At 26.4% G+C, this 21,804-nt stretch overlaps 1 protein-coding gene across 2 annotated transcripts; it reads right to left on the reverse strand.

Annotated features, from left to right (window-relative positions):
* Window positions 1–620: 620 nt before the first annotated feature.
* On the reverse strand, window positions 621–15,005 carry Bma-ddr-2 (the record flags this gene model as incomplete). Of its 2 annotated transcripts, XM_043075061.1 has the most annotated exons (17): window positions 621–782; window positions 1,119–1,268; window positions 1,685–1,913; window positions 2,053–2,288; window positions 2,444–2,564; window positions 2,673–2,810; window positions 3,164–3,279; window positions 3,538–3,695; window positions 3,985–4,119; window positions 4,293–4,402; window positions 4,611–4,717; window positions 5,274–5,368; window positions 5,761–5,958; window positions 6,142–6,289; window positions 7,158–7,389; window positions 9,661–9,766; window positions 14,936–15,005. In XM_043075061.1, the coding sequence occupies 17 exons, from the start codon at window positions 15,003–15,005 to the stop codon at window positions 621–623; spliced, it is 2,511 nt and encodes an 836-aa protein (XP_042930995.1). The 2 variants fall into 2 exon arrangements, with proteins under 2 accessions (XP_042930995.1, XP_042930996.1); XM_043075062.1 differs by lacking the exon at window positions 14,936–15,005 and having other exon boundaries at window positions 9,661–9,743.
* Window positions 15,006–21,804: the final 6,799 nt, after the last annotated feature.

Here is a 21,804-nt window from a genome sequence, read left to right on the forward strand (position 1 = left end):
TGTTATTTTATGATTATATCATTCCATATTTTCTCTCATATTCCAGTACTACTTCTTACTACCAATGTTTTATTTAGTTTATATTAATTCCGTTAATTTAAGATTTTACAAATGTCATTTATCCTTTGCTTTAGATGGTTAAACATGCATTGTTCGATTGACAATTTTTCTAGTTTATTTCCGGCAGAATTACTGAGTGACAAATTTGTCTTTTCTTTCTCCATTACATAAGCAATATTTCTTTAAACCGTGGAATTTCTCACAATTAAATTAAATGTTTCCAAACTTATTTAGTATCCGTATATAAATAGCCATATTACATCACTCGCATATTTGTGGCCAATTATATGTCTTTGGCTGTAATTGTTTGAGAGTTATTCTTGGCTCCACTCTTATGATAGCAGTCGATCCAATCAGAGGAAGTATACGTGAGGTATGTCGTTGAAATTAGAAGCTTCACTTAATTGCTTGACTTTGTAATACCTTTATCCTATACGAGAATTTTTTTTTCCGTTTGGAATATTCAACAACATATCAATTTATCAATATGAAAATAAATTAAGACACAAAAATAATGATATGTGTTCAGTAATCATCTCTCGAGATTTCCCATATAATCATCAATAGTAGCAATCTTCACTCATTTGTGCGCAAGTAACATTTTGCAATCGACGATGTAATGAGTGAAACGTGGGACGTTCCTCTGAATTACCGTTCCAGCATGGCAGTATAAATTCTTGGTAAAAATTGACAGATGAAAAGTCGGGCCTTTCCAAATAGAACTAAGAAATGGAATTTTGTTTTTAAAAATTCATGACTACTTAATCAATTTCAAAGATTATAAAACACTGAATGTTTTACACTAGATTAGGACTCTAATAACAGGGCTTTTTAAATAAATTTTGATATATACTGACTATGTTATTGCAATGATGAGAAGTTAAAAAGTAAGAGTGTATATAAACTAAAGCCTCAGAGGTTCCTAAAAAATTAAATAAATTCAATCCTTAATTTTCAATATAATAAAATAAAAAGCAAAGGCATGAATACATGCATACTGATAAGTGATAACAGAAGGTTAATGTAGACATGACATTTCCATTCATTTATTCACTAACCTTTAACATCCCATTTTGTCGCATAAATAATAAATTTCGATATACATCGTTATCAGTCATCATTTTATAAGGATATTTATGACAACCATTAAGGACTTCCCAAAGTGTAACACCGAACGACCATACATCGCCTTTAATTGTAATTTTTTTCTGGAAATTAACATAATTATAATAATTAATTTTAACTTTATCAGTTTATTACAAACATTATGAGCAACAAAATTGTATTCTTGTAACCATAATAATGTAAATTACTATTCCATCCTTGGTCTAAGTGTAAGAATAAACATTAATGAATGTAAATTATTGATACTTGTCACATCATTATTTTTACTAAAGTTATTTATTATATCTATTTCACTCAAATTACATTTTTACATTTTATTTATTTATTACTTCCTCATCTATCATCTGTCACCATTTACTATGTCTTAATTCAGTTGTGACCATTTCAAAATTCTAAACCAATGAATTATCCAAAGATTAAATTAAAGCACAAAACTTCGGAATTTCTCAATTCTTAAGTCAATTTTATTTTCAGTTATTAATTTTAAATGTGATCTTACTTCTGCGACTGCCTCCCAAGACATCCACCGCATTCGTCCACGATCTATTGGATCATCTGTTTCCAAGTGATCCAATGTATAAGCCATATTGAAATTGGTGAGTTTAACGGTACCATCATTAGCAACCATACAATTACTCGCCGAAAGATTTCCATGGATGAAATTTTTAGATTCCAAATATGACATTCCAGCTGCAATTTGCGTGCTTACTGATAGTAGTAGTTCAGTCCTGCAATAGGCTAATATAAATGAAAGTTATTAATATGAGATGTACATATCTATGCGTGATGTTTGTTGATTTTAAATCATTTTCTTACATTAGCAATTGTAAACATTTTGAAAATTTCGAAGAAGAAGCAATCTTTGACCTGTATGATATCTCATTGTTCAGGCTTCGAAGATACTGATCAAGATACTGTTCGATATATTCATGAATACAGCTTGTTAATACACCATCGAAGCAGACACCAATCACTTCTAATATATTTTGATGCCTTAGACTACTTAATTCACCCACAATTATTTCAAATTCTCTTCGATTATCACGACTTCTATGGAATGTTTTATTCACCATTGTACGCTGTTCCAATTGACAAAGCCAAATCTGAATTCTTAGAGTCGTTAAGGTAGAAATGATCAGTTGAACGATAAATTTGCTTATTGCTACTGCATTACAGTACTCGAAATAAGGCATTATTTCTCCTATTTTTTCGAAAAAGAAGAATTCTCAACAATTAAGCAATAAGCTAATTAACCAACCTCACCAAATCGACTATTACCCAAATGTTCATGAAATCTTAGACATTTTGAATCAATTTCGACGAAATTTGTTGATCTATTTGTATCATAACCGCTAGCTATTTGAGATGTCATTGAATTCCTTAAAAACAAAATGATAGGGAAAAAAAATGGTCAATTGATATTTGGGACTGCGAAGCGACATTTGTCAATGTTTATGGGTTCAATTTTTTTTTGTAGAAGTACTTACTCCATTAACGCATATCCTAATTGTCGTGGATGTCGCATACAAACATCATTTGAAGCATAATGAATTGTGGAATTGGTAAGAGATTTTGTGGGATCGCATATGGTTGTATTGTTAACTCCGATAATTTCCATATCATTGCTAGTGATAAGTTAGTTCAATTAACGATGCAAAGAAGTAACATAAAAAAGAAGTAATTCAATTTTATGTTAATCTCAGAATCGTTGCAATGAAGCATTGAAAATCTTTAAACAATATTTCAGCATGCCGTAAAAATCTTTGACACATATAAACTTTAGATAATATTATGCTTCATTTCACATTACTGAAAATTTCATACCTATGATCTGATTTTTTTTTTTTTTCATACAATAACCTTTACCACACAGATCGCTGATTAAAAATTTTCTAAGATGTCACATATTTAATTTATCAAATCGAAGAAGCATTTTGCAATTCATAGATAGAGTAATTCACAAAATAAAGGAGTATACCTGATGTAGTTTGGCTCAGCATATTCACTACCTGAAGACTGATTAGCGTGAAGTTTTTCCAATAACGAATTTTGCATGTTGTCATTGGTCATACAATAAGCATTAGGTGACGTACGCTAAAAATAATATCAATATTTTATTGATATTTTAATTTCAAGAGAAGAAAAATTTAAATCGACTTTTTGAAAAGGATACAATTATGATTATAATTTCATTCTTAAGCGATTATGAGATTCTAAATTTTGACTAGCAATTTTAAGCAAATTTTAATATGATAAATCTTGCTTTTTCGTAATCATTTCTGTATAATTTTTTACAAAATTCGAGTGGAAATTTCACTTAAAAATTTTGGATGATTTTTAAAAATAAGAAACCTTAATTGTTTGTTTTTCAACTGCCATTCGTACATCTTTCGAATTTTTTTTTAACACTATAAATGGTCCTTTTCGTGAAAATGCACGACGATAAATCCATAGCAAATAGAAAAGAATAATGAGAGCACAGAATAGGAAAAGAAGTGATATTATTACAGCTGAAAATATTAATATCATATCACATTTCTAATTTAAAAATTTTAAAATTCCGAAAATACTGTTTAATATTAATGCATGAAGTGCTATGCAAGTTTGAATGATATCATCGATTATAATTCAAATATTGCATAGATCAAAATGAACTTAAAACTTTTTTTTTTTTTTTTCATTTTTTTTTCATCAATGAGTTAGCAATTACTTGAAAACATATATATATTAGGTAACAAAAGACGTGCACAAATTTCTTGTAAACTTTTTAGATAGGCATTAATTATTATAATTACAAACCGATTGATATCCATCGTGTGCCATCTTCAGATGCATCATTAATAGCAAAGTAAGTTAGCGTATCACCTCGATTTGATGGATGATCCAAATCAAATTCCTCGTCATCCATATCATCTGATTTAAACATTTCATTTGCTGCAATACTTTTTATGAATCATAGCATTTCTTTAATTATTTTACTAATTATTAAATAGTACACTGTTTGGTAATCTGCATTCTAACCTTATAATTGTAGTTCTAAAATGGGACAGATTATTAAGAACAAAACATTTCCGTCTTAGTTTAAAAAAATAAATGCTAAAACTAACTAAATTCAAATTTAATTTCACTCAGCAATAACCAAGTGCTGTTTTTTGAGAAAGTTAGTTCGACTCGTAATTCTTTAGCAATTCGGCTTGGCACCGGTATTCGTACCCATCTAAAATCCTGTTACATGAAAAAAAAAAAGAAAGGAAAAATAATATTGAACACAATACACATATTTATATCATAGTAGTGGATTCAAAAAAAGATGTTGATGATGTGAACAATTAAAAAGTCATAGTTTTTTCTATAGCTTAAAATTACAATTTCACTTATTCCTGCCACTGATTGATTATCCCACTGTGACAATTTATAAAACAAACCTGGCTGATTGGAAATTTTTGTCAGGGATGTAATTAAAATGCAATGTTCTCGGTGAATATTGACCTCCACCTTGTGATGAGAACCATACATGTGCTCGTTTAAATACCTAAAATAATAATAAAACTATTTACTTAAAATTTAATCCGACATTCAAAAATATACAGCATGACAAAATCTTTTTTAAATTTGAGAAAAAATCTGGATGACTGGTAATAATCTTCTAATTAACTTCTTTTTTAAATTAATTTCTTTTATGCAAGAATTGCAATGAACAGTTAAAGATAAACGACTAAATATCTTATTAGAAATAAAACGTAATCAAAATGCACATGTATATCTGATGAATAAATGCAACATATTATTTGTTTGTAATTTTTACGTATATTACACGTAATTGAGACGTAAATATTCGAAAAATATGGTCCACGATTCGAGCTATTAAATCTATTCTATTTATTGGTCAAAGTTTTAGTGATTTAAAAATATAATTATGCTAGCATTATCATGATTTAATTTTTAATCCTAACTGATAGGCTTCAATTAATCTTTAATCGCAAATGATAAGCTTCAATTAATCTTTAATCTTGTGGGATAAGCTTCAACCAATCCTTAATCCTAAATGGTAGTTATAATCTCAAATTTAGTGTAATAATCTGCCATACCTGAGCTCCACTTTTCAAGAAATTTGACACATGAAATAAAATGGCATTGATAATTTTCTTCTTTGCAAACAATACTTCAATTGTAATAGTTGCTCCTACAATAGAAATTTTACTTTGTATTAGCAAAGAAGTAAGTCTAACAGTATTGCAAGGGTTAAGCAGTAAATAATGCAATAAAATAAATTGTAGATTGTTTTAAGCAATTATAAACTATTTTATGGCATGCAAAATAAATGGCTGGAAAAAGTTTAGTAAAGTAATAACTTACGAAATGTTAGGATAACAAAGTAACAGTAAGCTTAAGTTGTTTTTTTTTTTTCTTTAATTATCGAAAACTTAACCAAAGTTAACTTCTTCACTTCCGTTTTTTATTTAAAGATAAATAGTTTACATTTTATTAAAAAAAAAAAAAAAAAAAATTAATCTTCGAATGACAAATATGAATAAAAAGAAAAAAGACCAAAATTTAAAAAGTTTTTGATAATACCACGTTTTTCTCTATTCCAACCGATCCATTTCTCAGGATAGCTCTCAAAATTATCCATGCCAACAGCACCATCATATAATTTGCCAAGGCCTTTGACCAAATACCCTGATGAATTTGTAATTCCGTCATACGATATATCTCTCAGGTTTAAACCGTCTATTATATCACCTTCCGGTATTACATAGGATAAAATTTGATCTGAAATAGTACTTGTACGATGAAAACTGAAAAATCAAAATAGTATAAAGACACCATTTCAGGTTTGTAGAAGTGGTTCTTTTTCGTTTTTCAATTTTTAAAATTGTAACTCATTTAATCTCTAATTTATTTAAACACCATTCTAATTCTGCCAATTATGATAAAATGACAAAATTTTGTGACCTCTATAAGAACATCCATAGAGTTCAATACGCATGCAAACGGTACGCGTTACTTCAGAAACAGGTATAACACGTAAATTTCGTGCCACAACACCACCATCTAAAGCTCGAAATACTGTCGATTGCGTATCACTATTTCCAGCCATCACCTATAAAACTTCCTTTTTCTAATCTTTATTTTACTGTAATGTAAGTTATACGTTTACGTAAGCAATCAAAGATACCAATCGTCTCAATTCAAGAAAATATAAAAATTAAAAATATTTTGTTGTTATATTGTCTAATATACATCGAACATTTTACATTTCATACGATCAAAACGAACTGACTTCTTAGTTTTACTTTAGCTTACTAAATTCTTTTTTAGATACTTTATTGAGAAGTTTGATGATTAACTCTGCGTTATTCTCACACCTTCGTTATTTTGCCTTAAATTTTTTTAAAAAAATTATTGGAGAAAATTTGGATAGTTTGGAAGAATTATATAATTTGAACAATATAAGTTTACGCAAATCTGAAGAATTTTCTCCCAAATCATCATTTTATTTGCCTTTGGTATATACATTTGTTATATAATGAGTGGCAAGCTTTAATGAATTGTATAACTAAGTAAACAAATTTTTGATATGATTGCATAGTCATCTATTTATGTATATTAGAAATCATTTGCATATAATTCTTAAATTTCTTAGATTTCCCTAACTGATTGAATAATTACTGTGCAATAATTAGGCAATTAATTATTTATTTATTTAAGTTAATTTTGCAAAAGTAAATAATGAAAACGATGAAGATAAATTTATTTATTGTGTACACCAATCTGTTATATAAATATCATTCATTCATAAACAAAAAGTGAAAAAACTTTCTTTTTTTAAAACTGATCATATATTTGTTTTTTTATTGAAAAATCGACTTTTAGATATTAAAATTAATTCCAATCATATTTCAAATATCAAATTTTAAACTTATTAATTTGATCGAAGAAATGAAGTAAAGAAACAGAACAGCTATTACTTCATTTTGTTTTCCATCTTTATACCGTGCCCAAGTACCAAGACTTTCACGCCAATACTCCAACATATAACTTGGCGCATATTCCAGACCACGTCCGCCATCGAAACGTCCTTGTGTTTCAACAGCTGTTATCACCATATCCATATCAAAATCAATTTGTAGCCATTCAACTGTTTCAGAGTTGATTTGTTGACGTGGACACCACGCACCACTTCCACGTTCCGTCCGTATCCTACAAAAAAAAAAAAAAAAAAAAAAAAAAAAAAAAAAAAAAACGAAATACATTTTGATATTATTTATTTTTTTATTTATAAAATATATTCTTTATGTCACGATGTTTCTAGAATTGCAAAATCACGTGACGAGTTTGTGCAACGTGACCTTTAGAAAAGGAAATCATGAAAGATCATTCATCACTAAATTTATTCATAATATTTTGCATCAATTTCACTTTAACTAGATTAACATGATGGGCTTGCTAAAGTCTTCCATTATAAACTTTGCTAACTTAGAGAAGAAGAGAAAATGATCAAATTATAAAGTTTTCAAAATTAAAAAATTTTTATCAAATTTTTTCAGTTCAATTTACTTCTGTTTATATATATTTAAATATGTCAGAAAATTTTTTCAATTAACAGTTTTCCTATTTCAGTCATTTAGCACGAATAAAGAAAACGCTACAAAATTTTTCATATTGGTTCAATGGTTATTGACCATTACCAGCACCAACTACTACTAACTGTTCTTATCAATAATGTTAACAGATCATTCATCCAATTCACTGATAAAATTACACAAATTTTACTTAACTTCAGATTATATAATGTTTCGGAATGAATGATATAAGTGCATAAAAGTAATGCAAATTTAAAAAACTAATCCAAAAAAAAAATTGATGTCATTTTGATAATTAATAGGTTTTAATCATTTAAATGCATTTATGCTATATCAATTATAGCAATAGAAGTAATCGTTTATTTTCTTCTCCATTCGCAATGTAATAGTAATAGTAATAAAAATAATAATTAGTAATAATAATAATAATAATAATTAGTAATAATAATAATGATAGTAACAATAATAATAGTAATGATAACAATAATAATAATAATTATGATTATAAAATAATAATAATGATAACAATAATAATAATAATTATGATTATAAAATAATAATAATAACAGCAGCCTGGCGCCAATTAAATTCAATTTCATTTTTCTTTTTAAGTTATTTTATGCATTAGCAATATTGCATACAATGATAATAAAATAATGTGCGGTAAAATTATTGGATTTTCTTCTTTTTTGTACTTTATGAAATTAATCCAATTTACTGGAGCGAAAAATTTTAAATTAAATTTAAATTAAATAAATATGAAGTATTTAGAATTAAATATCTTTCATCGCAATAAATATTTTTCTTTCCTTGCTTTCTCTAACAAATTAGATTAAATATGAAAAAGATGAATGAAAAATTTACAAGATTATTTGAGTGATTTTTGCATCCTTTTTAATTACTATTTTAGAAAAATATATGAAATAAAATTGGAAACATTCAAATTTCATTTCAAAAAATTTCTTATACCTCATACATACACATATCTAACACATTATGCATGTGGAGTGAAAATTTATGACAAACATCACATGGTATCACCTAAAACTTCTTATCAGTAATTAGTTACAATTAATTGTGTTAACAAATCTTTCCTACCTTTATTCTTAGTCTTTGTTTACCAAAATTCATTTAAATTTTAATTGTAACGTTTGCAATTTTAATAATTAAATAACCTTTAGCAATAATTTTACCTTATTTCTAAAATTTCTTTGATTATTAGATATATTTATGCATATTGTTATCTTCCTACACTTAAGTAAATATGGATGAAATCAGGGCAATAAATGTTTTGTAAATAAAGAAGAGACCAAATGGTTTAAATGAATTCAATTAATTGCTCATTGCAGCAATTCCATAGGTTATGCAAATAAAATTACTTTAAAGCGGTGATATGGAATAATGTTAGAGCATAAATTTAAGCAAAGATATGACGAATCCAATTTGTCAACAATAAATAATAAATCTTGCAAGTGTGTTAATTTCAAATGTAACATTGAATTATGAAGGTTTTTAGAATTAAATCGGCTTAGAAAATTATAAACTTTATCATTTGCTAAGCTGATTCGAAATGAATTTGAAATTCGAACTTATTTTTCTCATTTATCTGAAGTCCATTTGGACAAACTCAGGTTGCGATAGATTTCACTATATTAACTGATTTGAATTAATTCAGATTTTTTAATTCAAAGCTATTCAAAAAAAAAGTTCAAAGACCTATTCAAATTATTTCCCTTATTTTCTTTGATTATATCAGTATCAAAGTGTTCAGTTTCATTTAAAACTCGCAATAATAAAATTTAGATTTATTTATATTGAAATAAATTTAAATAATTTGCAACTTTTATGAGGGACAGAAAGTTGATGCAAAAATAATTTATCAAATAACCTAGAATTCTGTGGTCCAGTAGTGTCTTTATCATGACTTGAACTTGCCGATAACTGATTGTCTTTGATAAGACCCGATTCCATACCCAATGGGTTTGCACATTTTTCTGAAATATAACAAATAAAAAAATTGATATTAAAATAAAATGGATAAATAGGAAGAATTTAAAAACTTTCTCGTTATTCCAAAAAAGAAGGAAAGAGAAAAGATCCCTTTACGAAAAAGCAAGGAAAAAAAAGGAAAAAGAAAAAAGGGAAAGAATTTAATTATAGGAAATTAGCAATGAAATAAATTTCTATTCATTGTACTGTCCCATCATTTTAATTTGAGAAATGTATCATATCGTATTTAATTAATGGCGTCGGCTAATGGTAAATTATATGTTTGTATTCAGAACTAGTCATCCCTTTTCCATTTAATCATAACCTATTTAGCTGTGCTACTCTATTGTTTCCATTTTCTATTTCTAATATCTTCAAATCAATCTTCTTTTAGTCAGGAAAGAATAAAAAAGCAAAAACTACCATAAGCTTAACCTTTGACCCCTCCCAAAGATCCATTCCTATTGTTCATGAGCAAACAACTAGAACAATGCAAAAAGTATTTGTTTATTGAAATGAATTTAGAAATCAACTATCACTCTAGAATGGTAGTATATCCGGAAAGAATCCGGATATCTGCACTCAATAATAGTTTTTGGAAGTTTTAGAAATGATGATAAAACAAAGTTAGTCCTACAGTAATATCCATCTTAATTAATGAGATATTATTTAAGAAAATGTTTATAGTACAGTATTTCGTAAATCAACGGGATTGGAGGTCAAAGGAAAAATAGTTTTCATTATTATTAAATTTATTGGACAATTTTCTTTTTCCGTTTCGTCCTTAGAAGTTATTAAAAAATTATCTTAACAGATGGTACCATAATGACACTTTTTATTGCCAATTTAAAAAAAAAAAAACTGTCATTTTTTTTTTGGCAAGACAAACCAAAATATAATAAAATTTCAAATATAATAAAAAAAGCAGTAAATAAAAATTTATAAATTTATCGCTTATTTTTATTTATTAAACTTCGTTTGTTTCTTATGTAAGAAGAAGTAACAATTCAATTCAAATAGAAACAAAAATTTTAAATACTCCAAAAGTTTTCCTTATTTTATCCACTAAGAATGGAAAGAAATGAAAAGAGATAAAATATCGATGATATCTTTTTATAACAGATATTAAAAAATTTTGGAAAGCAGCGCCTTAATTAAATTTATTACTTCAGCAACAGATGATGCCAGAGAAGGAAAAAGAAATCATAAAATATTTGCTACTAAGGGTTAATACTGATATTTATTATTTATCATTTCCTTCCCATCATTTTTGCTATTATTTATGCATTTTTATTTCACATGTTAATAATAATAAAACGATAACAAAAACTAATTTCATATAAAATCGCACAACTAAATAATATTTATTATTATAATTAATTTTTTTTTTCATTTATTATTATTATTTTCTATTTATTATTTTGTTAATTATTAGTGATATTAGTCACTATTGTCACCACTATTACGATGAACTAAAGTTTCTTTTATGATATCATCAAAACTTTCCCGAGCCTTTTTTTGTAATCAAAATTGGAATTTTATGTCCTCCATCGAAATATACTACACTGCAATTTTGTTGGAACTTTGTTGGAAACATTTCCATACTCATACTTAATAATAATTTTAAATATTTTACAATCACTTGAAAAAAAATGCAAATATTTCATCATCAACTGAAAACCATTTCTAATCAAATAAAACAATGATATTTTCATTTCATGGAAAAAGTTGGAATATTTTTAGGCAAAAAACTTCTATATTTCAATATTTTCATTTTTTCAGCGAAATTTATTCTCTGGAACATTTTTTGATAATATCAAATTATCATAAAAATATAAAATTAAAAAAAAATCGAGCAAACTAAAAAAGGAATGTTTTTCCACTCATTTCCAAATATTGCTATTAAATTTACTAATATTTGTACTAAATTAAATTAAGTTAGTGATAAATTGAACGGAATAATTCAATCATTATAGACAATTTCAATGGTTTTTTCTTCCTTTTTTTGAAGTTTAAATCAATAGTTAATTGAATTCCTCATAAATTTGACGCTTCATAATCTTATTCAAAAAAATTTTTTTTTTTTTGAGAAAATAAATATTATTTTGCTTTTCATCAAACTATTATCATTATTACGATATACATACAATTGCTTTTTTTTTCGCTTCTTGTTTTATCAAATTTTAAACTTTTAATTTGGGGAAGAAATTTTGTGCTTAAAAGTATGAAAATATGGATCATTAAAAAAAAGAGTTGATAAAATAAGTTTTGTTTGAATTCTTCTTTTTCTGAAGAATTAAACTTAAAACTTAGACAATGTAAATTTATTAAATTCTTTTTTAAATTTTATTTTGGGATAGCAATTTATGAGATTGATTAAATTTGAAAGATTTCAATTTGTGTTTGAAAAAAATGATTCTAGCAATTGTATTCTCATTTTTTGCATAGTATCTTATTTATTATTACTTCGAGTGATAATGATTTATTGATTTCGGTGCGCAAATATCAGTACAACCTTGATGGAATTTATCCTCAAGGATGATTTACAATTAGGAAGAAAGTGTTAGAGAGATAAATGGGATGATATGGCATCAACCGTCTCATAAAATCAACTCTTCAATTGATTTATTACTTTTCACTCCTAACCAAAGAATTCACAGGTTAGGAATTCTCGCAGCTACTTTGGGCGGTAGCCTTTGGTTTTATCAGTAAACAAGCTTGCACGAAACAACTGACCTCTCTCTACCGTAGTTGACCTCATTTTTATTTTTGATATTTTTACTGGTAATTGAAACATTTATCTTTTTGCCCATTATAGCACTCCAAACTGATCAGTAAGGTTATATTTTATATAATGTTTTTCCTAAGAAATTTCTGATAAGGAATGATAATATGGAACGAATTTTATTCTTTTATCAATGAAACAATTCTATGATAACAGTTCGAATCTTTGGAACTATGGAATTTTACAACACCTTAAGTTTAATTTTGAATATTCAATCAATATCCCAGTTTCAAGTCAATTTTATTAGCTTGCATCGTAAATCTAAAATCTTTTCAAAAAACTTTATATATATTCTACACTTGAATTTGTCTAAAAATTAAAAGCTATTTCCGTCAATTCTATCGGTCGAAGGTCACTGCTCCGTTTTATGTCTTCGAAATATAATTTGCATTATGTGGGAACATATGGCTCAAAATGATGGCCAAGGTAATTGACATAAGCAGTTATTTTCCACTTAGTCATCCATCTACAAGATACTCTCAAGTACTGCTTCGATCATTGTTCACCTCGGTGGAGTTAATTATTTCAAGTTCTCTTCTAACAAAAACTTATTAATACTACGATCGAGTAAGGGGCACTCAATTTCAATGACAACTTCTCTTTTCACTGTCATGTCAGAGGTTTGAAATAGAATCACTTCTATTCTTCTAAAATATTTTAGTTTTAAATCTTAATTGATTTACTATTTTATAAATAATCATATATCATGGATTGAAGTGATTCTATTTAAGCAGTTTTCCTAATCAAAGGAATAAACTTTGATGCTGATCACAATTTCACGACAAAATCTTCTTTCACTATATATTCGGAAATTTTTTCATGCTAATAGTAAATTTGAAATGAGGGAACATTCACAGTTCAAACTGTAATAGTCGAAATCAAATAAACAACAATTTGGACTGAAATGTATAATTGTTGCACTAAATTTTGAGAAACATTTTGAAAATAAGCCGTTTGTTATATATTAAAAATGAGAAAAAAAAAAAGATGAAAAACAGAATCTTGTATTAGAAAAGAAAAAGGAATCAATTCATCTTGTTTTATGTATTTTAGAATTAAAATGAACACCAATATGTAATGTTTTAGGCATATAACGAAATTAAAGAAAGCTAGCAAGCTATTCAGTTATTCCTCAGACATTCCTTAGGCAGTTGTAAAAATTGGATTTCCTTAAAAAGTCTAAAATTTAATATCAAAAAAGTTTCAGATATATAGTAACAATTATAAGTAACAATTATAACTTATAATAATAATAATAAATAAATAATGATAAAAGGACAACTGATATTTATAAATAATTCTTCCAAATAATTTCAATTAAGTGGCTCCGTATTTGATTACTCATTTAATCAATAAGCATCCAACTTTACACCATTAACGCATCGTCTATATGTAAATAGTGATCACACATCTCATAAAAGTTATTATTCGACATTATCAATTGATAATAATAAAAATGTGATGAACTATAAAGACTAATCGCTTTTCCTTTAAATTTTCCCTTCAAAAATACTTATTTTATTTTTAGTGTTTTTCTGTATAGCAAAAATAAATAATAAAAGTTTTTTTTGTTGACAGAAAAGATACAACAGAATTTCTCGTACGATATCAGAAATCAATCATATAAATAATGCTCAATTTTTATATCTTTTATTTAATTGCTAAAGAATATATTTGTAAACAACGTGATAAATAATTATTCATTCTTTCTTTATTTTTATTATTGGAATATTATAAAGCATTAATATATTATGATGAAAAAAAATTTTAATTTCTTTAATTATTTATTTGTTATTTATCTTTAATCATGTTCAAATTCTCATGCTACTGTTCTTTCAATTTTGCATTTGATAAATTAATCTTATGTAATTTTTAAAAAGAAAAAAGGGGTCTTTTTATAAAAATAATTCACTGTCAAGAAAAATAATTCATTGTTAAAACTTTTTCTGCAGTACTAATTCCTCGATATTAAAGAAATTATCAACTGTTTTGTCATATAAAATTTCAAATTAAAAGAGAACTTTGTTAGTATTTATAAAATGCAATTGAGCAATAAACTGTGGCTCATTAACGAATAGTTTATGCTTACATAGATTTATTCATCCATGGATAACAAGATTGCTATTTCTGGACCTTCTTTCCTCTCTCCCTAAAGTGTCTCCAAATGTCAAAACAAATTGTAAAAATTATTATGTAAAATAAACTAAATGATTTGAGAAATGTAAGCATAGACAAGGCTATTTATCATTTAATAATTTTATTTTAACTTTAGTTAGATCAATGATTTCTAAATTTTATTAACTTTGTAGTTCAAACAAATTTGAAACTCTCACATGAAAATGCTCTTTTTTATCATTAATTTGTATTAATTAGCATAAAATAAACTTACTTAAACTGAAGGGAAACGTTTCCTGCAATTCGATTAATAGGACGAGCAATAAACTAAGCAAATTCGCCATGTACTACTACTAACATTGGAATACAGTTAACCCTGAAATTTAAAAAAATGCAAATTTCAAAATATAAATAAATAAAAATGAATTGTTGAATAACCATAATTTTCAGAACTATGAAATCCAAAACTTTCATATTCATTTTTTTAAAACATTTTTTGTACTTTTAAACTACAATATATGATTAGAATTCATGAATTATCTGGTATGAAACTAATTCAAAACTGTAAATACACTTTCAATTATTCAATTTTAGATGAAGGAGAGATTAATTAGGGATAATTATGCTTAAATTTCTGAAATATGATATCATATAACATTGGTGGGAAGGAAGAGACGACAAGGAAAGAAAGAGAAGGAATACCTTTTATTAATCCTTATGGATGGGTCGTCCTGACGGCACAGTAAGAATACAAAGGGAACAAGGAGAGATGGACATGCTTACAGTACTATCAACAGCTTATCATACTAGCTTATCAAAAACTGAATCATATACGCAAGGCTAGGAAATTCTGAAATAACTGTTAACGACGATAATGTTAATAATAATGATAATAGTAATAATGATGATAATAATGACAATGATAACAATAATAAGTGATAACAAATAATAATAATAAATAGATGAATAAGTAAGTAAATAATGACAGTGACAATAATAAGAGAAAAGCATAGTATTAGAATGTATCTAATAATTTATGGTACTAAATTAGAGATATAATTTCAATTGATTCAATGAAAGTTAATATCATCGTGGGTGCAAAATGTATGTTCTACATTTAGCTTTTTCTTTCTCCATCATTCTCCTTGAAATTAAAGAGAAAATAAAGTTTTTCACTCCTTTTTTTATTCTAAATTGACTACAGAAAAAACGGAAAAGAAAAGAAATCAAATTCTACTGGGAATTGTATAAAATCCGCAAAATATAAAATGAATTTTGTTTTATTCTTATTTCCATAACAATGCTTTTCTTCCCTTTTCATTTTCATTTTAATTATTATTTTATATTTTTGGGAATGATGAAAATGATTGGTTTAAATATTAGAAATGAGAAAAAGAAGTTAAGAATGATGAAATGAATGAATGGATGAACTGAAATAAATAATAATTATCCATACATATTTTCATATCTTTTCAACTATTTTTCCCTTTATTACTATACTCCTCAGGCTAATAATATATCATTCAAAAAAAAAAAAACTCATTCATCCTTCCATTTCTCTTTGCTTTTCCATTGTCCGAATTTTTTTTCCTTCTTGGAGATTGAAGTAATCTGAAATTGAAATAATCGTTGCATTAATTAATCTCAACAATTACCACTACTACTACTATACTGCATTAATACTACAATGTTACTGTTATACTACCATATCATTATCCCTACTGTACTACCATTATCATTACTATCTTATTTTTTGAAAAGAAAAAAATCAGCAGAAGAAAAATTTATGAGAAAGAAATTTCTTGCAGATTACAAATTCAGTCAAAAAGATTACAAACTTTTTTTCGGTTTCATTCCTTTTAAATTTCAAGAATTTATTATTAATTATGCATAAAATAACAACAAATGATATACGACATGAATAAATTGCATGGCAATGAAAATGCTTAAATGAAGTCTTTCATACTAGTTTGCGCTAACTAACAATTCAATGAACCTTTTCCATTTCCTAAAATGGTTTGCACAAATTTCTTCCTCCAAAATATTCAGATGCATTCAAGCACAAAATAATTTGTAGTTGAAAATTAATTCTCATATGAAGTCTAATGTATGGATTGTATACATATGCTAATGAGCAGTAATTAAACTTCATTGTAATTTAGAAAAAAGAAAGGGTAAAGGTTGAAATGCTAAAAGTGTAGTTTAAAGAACGGAAGAAATCCGGAATGGAATCTGAAATTTTGAAAGGAAACCAATTATCTACACTGAATGCCGGAAGTAGTGAAATAAATTATTCAACATATTTCAGTCAATATTTGTAATAGTATGCTTTCTTCAAATGGGAAAAAAATGGCTTCCGGTATACAGCAAATAATTTCACAATATTAAAACTCCATTATTTTGTATACTTTCATTGGAATACCTAAGGGAATTGTTATCATTTATTCGTTTTGGAATACTTCCGTCATATTGATGTGGTGAAATTTTTTCTGAGTGCAGTTTAAAATTTTTAAATTTCCTATTTATTGCAACAATTGAATGGATAATGTTATGCTTGTAATTAATTTATTCCTTACTTTCGTATAGTTTTAAAGATTTCATAAAAATAAGAATGTCACAACATATATATATTATCTCCCTCTTCAACTATTCTTTTAAAATTTACTAACGTTTCAAAAAATAAATTCATGCTATCAGAAATATTTGCAAAACTTTTTCTTTCATAATGACATGAAGAAATAAATAGAGAAGGAAAAATGTCTATTAATCATTCTTTTCCATCTGAATTACAACGCTTACTTCCAAATGAAATAAAATTGAATCAATAATATCTATGCTTCGACACTCAGAACGATTGGAAAATTAATTAGTTGAGTAATTTGAAAGAATCAGTATTGCGCCATCTTTCAGCAATTGTTAGTACTATGGCGCAGGAAAAGTAAATGAAGCAAGGAAGTAAGTGGTATATATACGGAAGAAAATAGATAATAAGAAGTAGAAACTGTATGACATCACAATATAGTTATTAATTAGTCGAGTAGTTGGCAAGTTAAACTTGGTGCCACAGATCCGTATTAAATTGGTACCAGAAATTCTATCAATGACTGAGATATGTGTTCTGCTAACATTCATGGCTATGACTAAATTCATTCATAATCGATTAAACATATGTTATTGTAGGAAGAGAAGGTTGACAATTTTGTATTTAATGTACAAATATTCGAAGAGAAATCAAAGGAGACATGAAATGATAAATGAAACGGAAATAGTGATAACAATGATTTCCTATCATAGTAAATTTTAATTTTCAACTATTGTTTATCCTGTAAAAAAGTGTTTATCAATGAAAAAAAGTAAAATTATCCTTTCAAATAAAATATCATAAATATCATAAAGACAAGCTTCAAAATCTGAATCAACCTTAATTCAAGAAATTTAAGCTTTCACCGCTGTTGCAGATTTGCAAGTTTCATTGCCAAATTTTGCAATGTTTAATTGATATGTTTGACATAACAGAAAATGAAATGAAAGGTTTAGCTTATCTTTAATGAAATCGTGTAATATGAAGATGGATAATTATAATAATTTTTATAATTTTTCAATTTTTTATTAGCATATAAAAACTGATATTAATAAGTGCAATAGCTATCGTTCCGTAATATATAATACGAATGAATTTTAAGTATTTATATAATAACAAATTTTTAACTTAAATTATTCCAAGTACTTCAAAAAACTTTAATCGTCTAGAGTTTTAAATTTTAAAATTAAAAAGAGCTAGCAATGATGCAATGGTATTTATATACGATATGATGATATCAACATTAAATCCATAGGATAATACTACTGATTGTATAACAAAGTGATTTGTATACATTTCAGTTTTAAAAATAATTTGAAATAAGATATTCAAATAGTACTGACAACCAACATATATCGTAAATGAATACAAATCAAAAATTCATCAGTGTTTTTCAGCACATTTCATTCAAATGGCAATTTTCGACTGAGCTTTTAGCTTTTAGGCATTATAAAATTATTTACTGAATGAAAAAGGAAGTGAAAAAAAGAGACGGAAAAAGAGAATCAATCAGAGAAATGAAATGAATTGAGAAGGAAATGAAGGAAGAATATGAATTGTACTAAGCCTTAATAATAACAATTGTATAGTACATAAGAAAGATCATTCATTCAAAAGCAACCATTATAAACATTTGAATTTTTGTAGCAAATGACAAAGAAATTGATTAAAGACATGAATAGTTATTAGGTTTTTATAAACGGTTAACCATATAAATATGGTTTGTTTCATGATATTAACATTTCTCAATAATGATAGAATGAGTGGAAATTTTTGAGAGATAGCACAAATATTTTTTGAGTGATTTAAGATTTTTTATGAGATATCATTATTTGATAATAATTTAGGAGATGAGTAAAAAAATCTGTGAAATGTTGAAAATATCTGTGATTATTTGGTATGAAACTAATTTCATTTTTATTTTTAAAATTACAAAATGAAACGAATAAACAAATAAGTAATATATAACGAAATGGTGAAATAAAAAATCAATGTATTGTTTGCAAATCATCTTCATTGGAGTTAATTTAATCAATCAATTCAACAAGTTATTGTATCAGATAAAGTAATTAAGTGACAAGAAAATAAAATACTTAAAATTCATATCATTCAAACGATAAAATTTTTTTAATGTTTTACTGATTATAACAATAATCTTGAAATTTATAAAGCGATAAAAATTAACACAAATAAAAGATAATTCATTGATTTTTAGGAACAAGTTTACTAATTCAAATTAAAATTTTATATTACAATTTTAAAGTGCCCATATAGAATGATAGTAAATTATTACATTTCACATTTCAGATTTAACATAGGTATTGCTTTATTATCAAATATTTCTAGGGTTATAAGTGAAAAATCAGCAAATTTGAATCAAAAAAAAAAAATATGGAATTAAATTTTGAAATTAAATTTTTGGAAAATAAATTTTTTGCAATTAAATTTTTTAACAGTTAATGATGTAAAAATTTATCACAGTCAATGCACAGCAATTTGAACTTCACATTTATTTAGAAGTATTTCAAATAAATTTGAAAAAAAAAAAAACTTGAAATGAACTGATGCTAATTGATACGATCAACTTTCACAGCTATATGAAGAGTAAACGAAATAAAACATACACACACACGTTATCTAAGATAATAAGAAAAATTATAAATGAAAATGAAAGGAAAAAAATTGGAAATGATTAGGAATGAAAAAGAACGAAAGATCCGATTGCTCGACAAAATAACTTTTTTGCTCTCGCGATCTAAGCACCGATCGGATGAATAGATACAACTAATTCTCATTTATCTCTCTCTCCTCCTCCTCCTCCTTCACCTTCTCTTCTCCTCATATTTCAACCTTCCTTTTTAGTGATACAGTTATTTACAAGGTTATAACAGCACCTACAAGCCCGATAACATCTGTAACATGTAAAGATTGCATGAGGAGAGTAAGAGGTAAGAATTCAGTGATGTGACAATAAAATGTCAACCAAACAAGAAAGGAAGACGAGCTGCATTTCCTTCCTTTTATCCCTTTACACATATAATTTCACTTATTCCAGCATGAAAATTTCAATTTTTTTTTTAAATGAAATCAAAATACAAGAATTAAAAGCAGCAGATGTATGAGGAGTGCTATTTCAAAATGTCGCTTAAAATACGTAATTTCTGTTGGTCTAATTAAGTATACTGAGAGATTCTGATCGATACCACTGTATAATTTTGTCATAATCGATTAGAGAGCGAATATCTTAAATCGTTCTGGAAGTGGCGCTCTTTTTTTCGTCACCTGGTTGAACACTCGAACTATCCCTGTCAATCAACTATGTAGTCGGGCGGCATGTCTAAACGAACGGATCATTTTAAAATACGAAATTTTAAACCGTCGAACAATCTTTCAACAAATCTTTAACTGCCGTTGAGCGAAGACATATCATGATCTTAAAATAATAAGTCCATCAAACTACCATACTTTAATCTTGGCAAATGAAAAGATAGTGAAGAAAAAATGAAATGAATGGATTACAATAAATAGAAAACGAAGACAAAAAAGAAACCGAAAAGGCGGAAAATTTATTATTTAACTTCTGATTTAATCTTTCTTTTTTTTTTTTTAATTTAACAGTCGTATTTTATAGCGTGACAATTGAAATTACTATTTTCTTTCATTTCTTCTTTTTTCATTTTCCCTCCTTTTTTTCAACAGAAATTAATCGAAAGACTATCAGGAATGTTTGAAATATGTTAAAAGTTTGTGAGAAAGAAATGGAAATTTTAAAAAAAATTAAAAATATGAATAACATTTGAATGTGGATATTATATGAGATGTGCCATTTTACAACGTAAATTTAAATGTCAATAGCAGTTAGCTTACCGGAATAAGAACAGATCCGGAAAATGAGAAATGAATGACAAGATTAAGAGATCATATGATGTGAAACGTTTACTAGATTAGACGAGATTGATGCAATGATGCATCTGTTGCATATCAAACCGGAACTTAGTAAAGATTGAGGGTGAATTTGAGTGGTGAAAGGTAATAACAAACTAAATCCTATTTTTTATGTTATAAATTGTACGTCAATTACATATGAAAAAAGAAAGGCAATAATCTAAAACAAAGAAATAAGTAAGCAAATATTGGAAATGAATGACAGAAATCGAATAATTCAATTTTTATATTCTTTTCAACTGAATTAATTTTAACTAATTAGTAATTGATATATTGATTTGGCAAAGGAAAAAAATGGATTCCTATTTCATATGGTAACCAAAGAATATAACATAAAAGCGTAAAGTGCATTTATTTATTTATAGAAGCAAAAAGGGAAATGGATGATTGCATTTAGTAATGTATTAAAAAAGATATTGAAAGCATGACTATAAGTTATTTCAATTTCTTTACCCTTGTAGTTTTAACTTATAAAGGTAAGTGGAGACGACTACGTTAAGCCTTAAGGCATTTCTCCTCTTTTCTATTTCTACTCAATTAGTTCCTCAGGCGTTAGATTTAATTGAAGTTAGATTTAATTCTAATAATCAATATAAAGCATTAAATTTTCTTGACGG

This window comes from Brugia malayi (assembly GCF_000002995.4).
Source record: "Brugia malayi strain FR3 genome assembly, contig: Bm_v4_ChrX_scaffold_001, whole genome shotgun sequence".
Classification (NCBI taxonomy): Eukaryota; Metazoa; Nematoda; class Chromadorea; order Rhabditida; family Onchocercidae; genus Brugia; species Brugia malayi.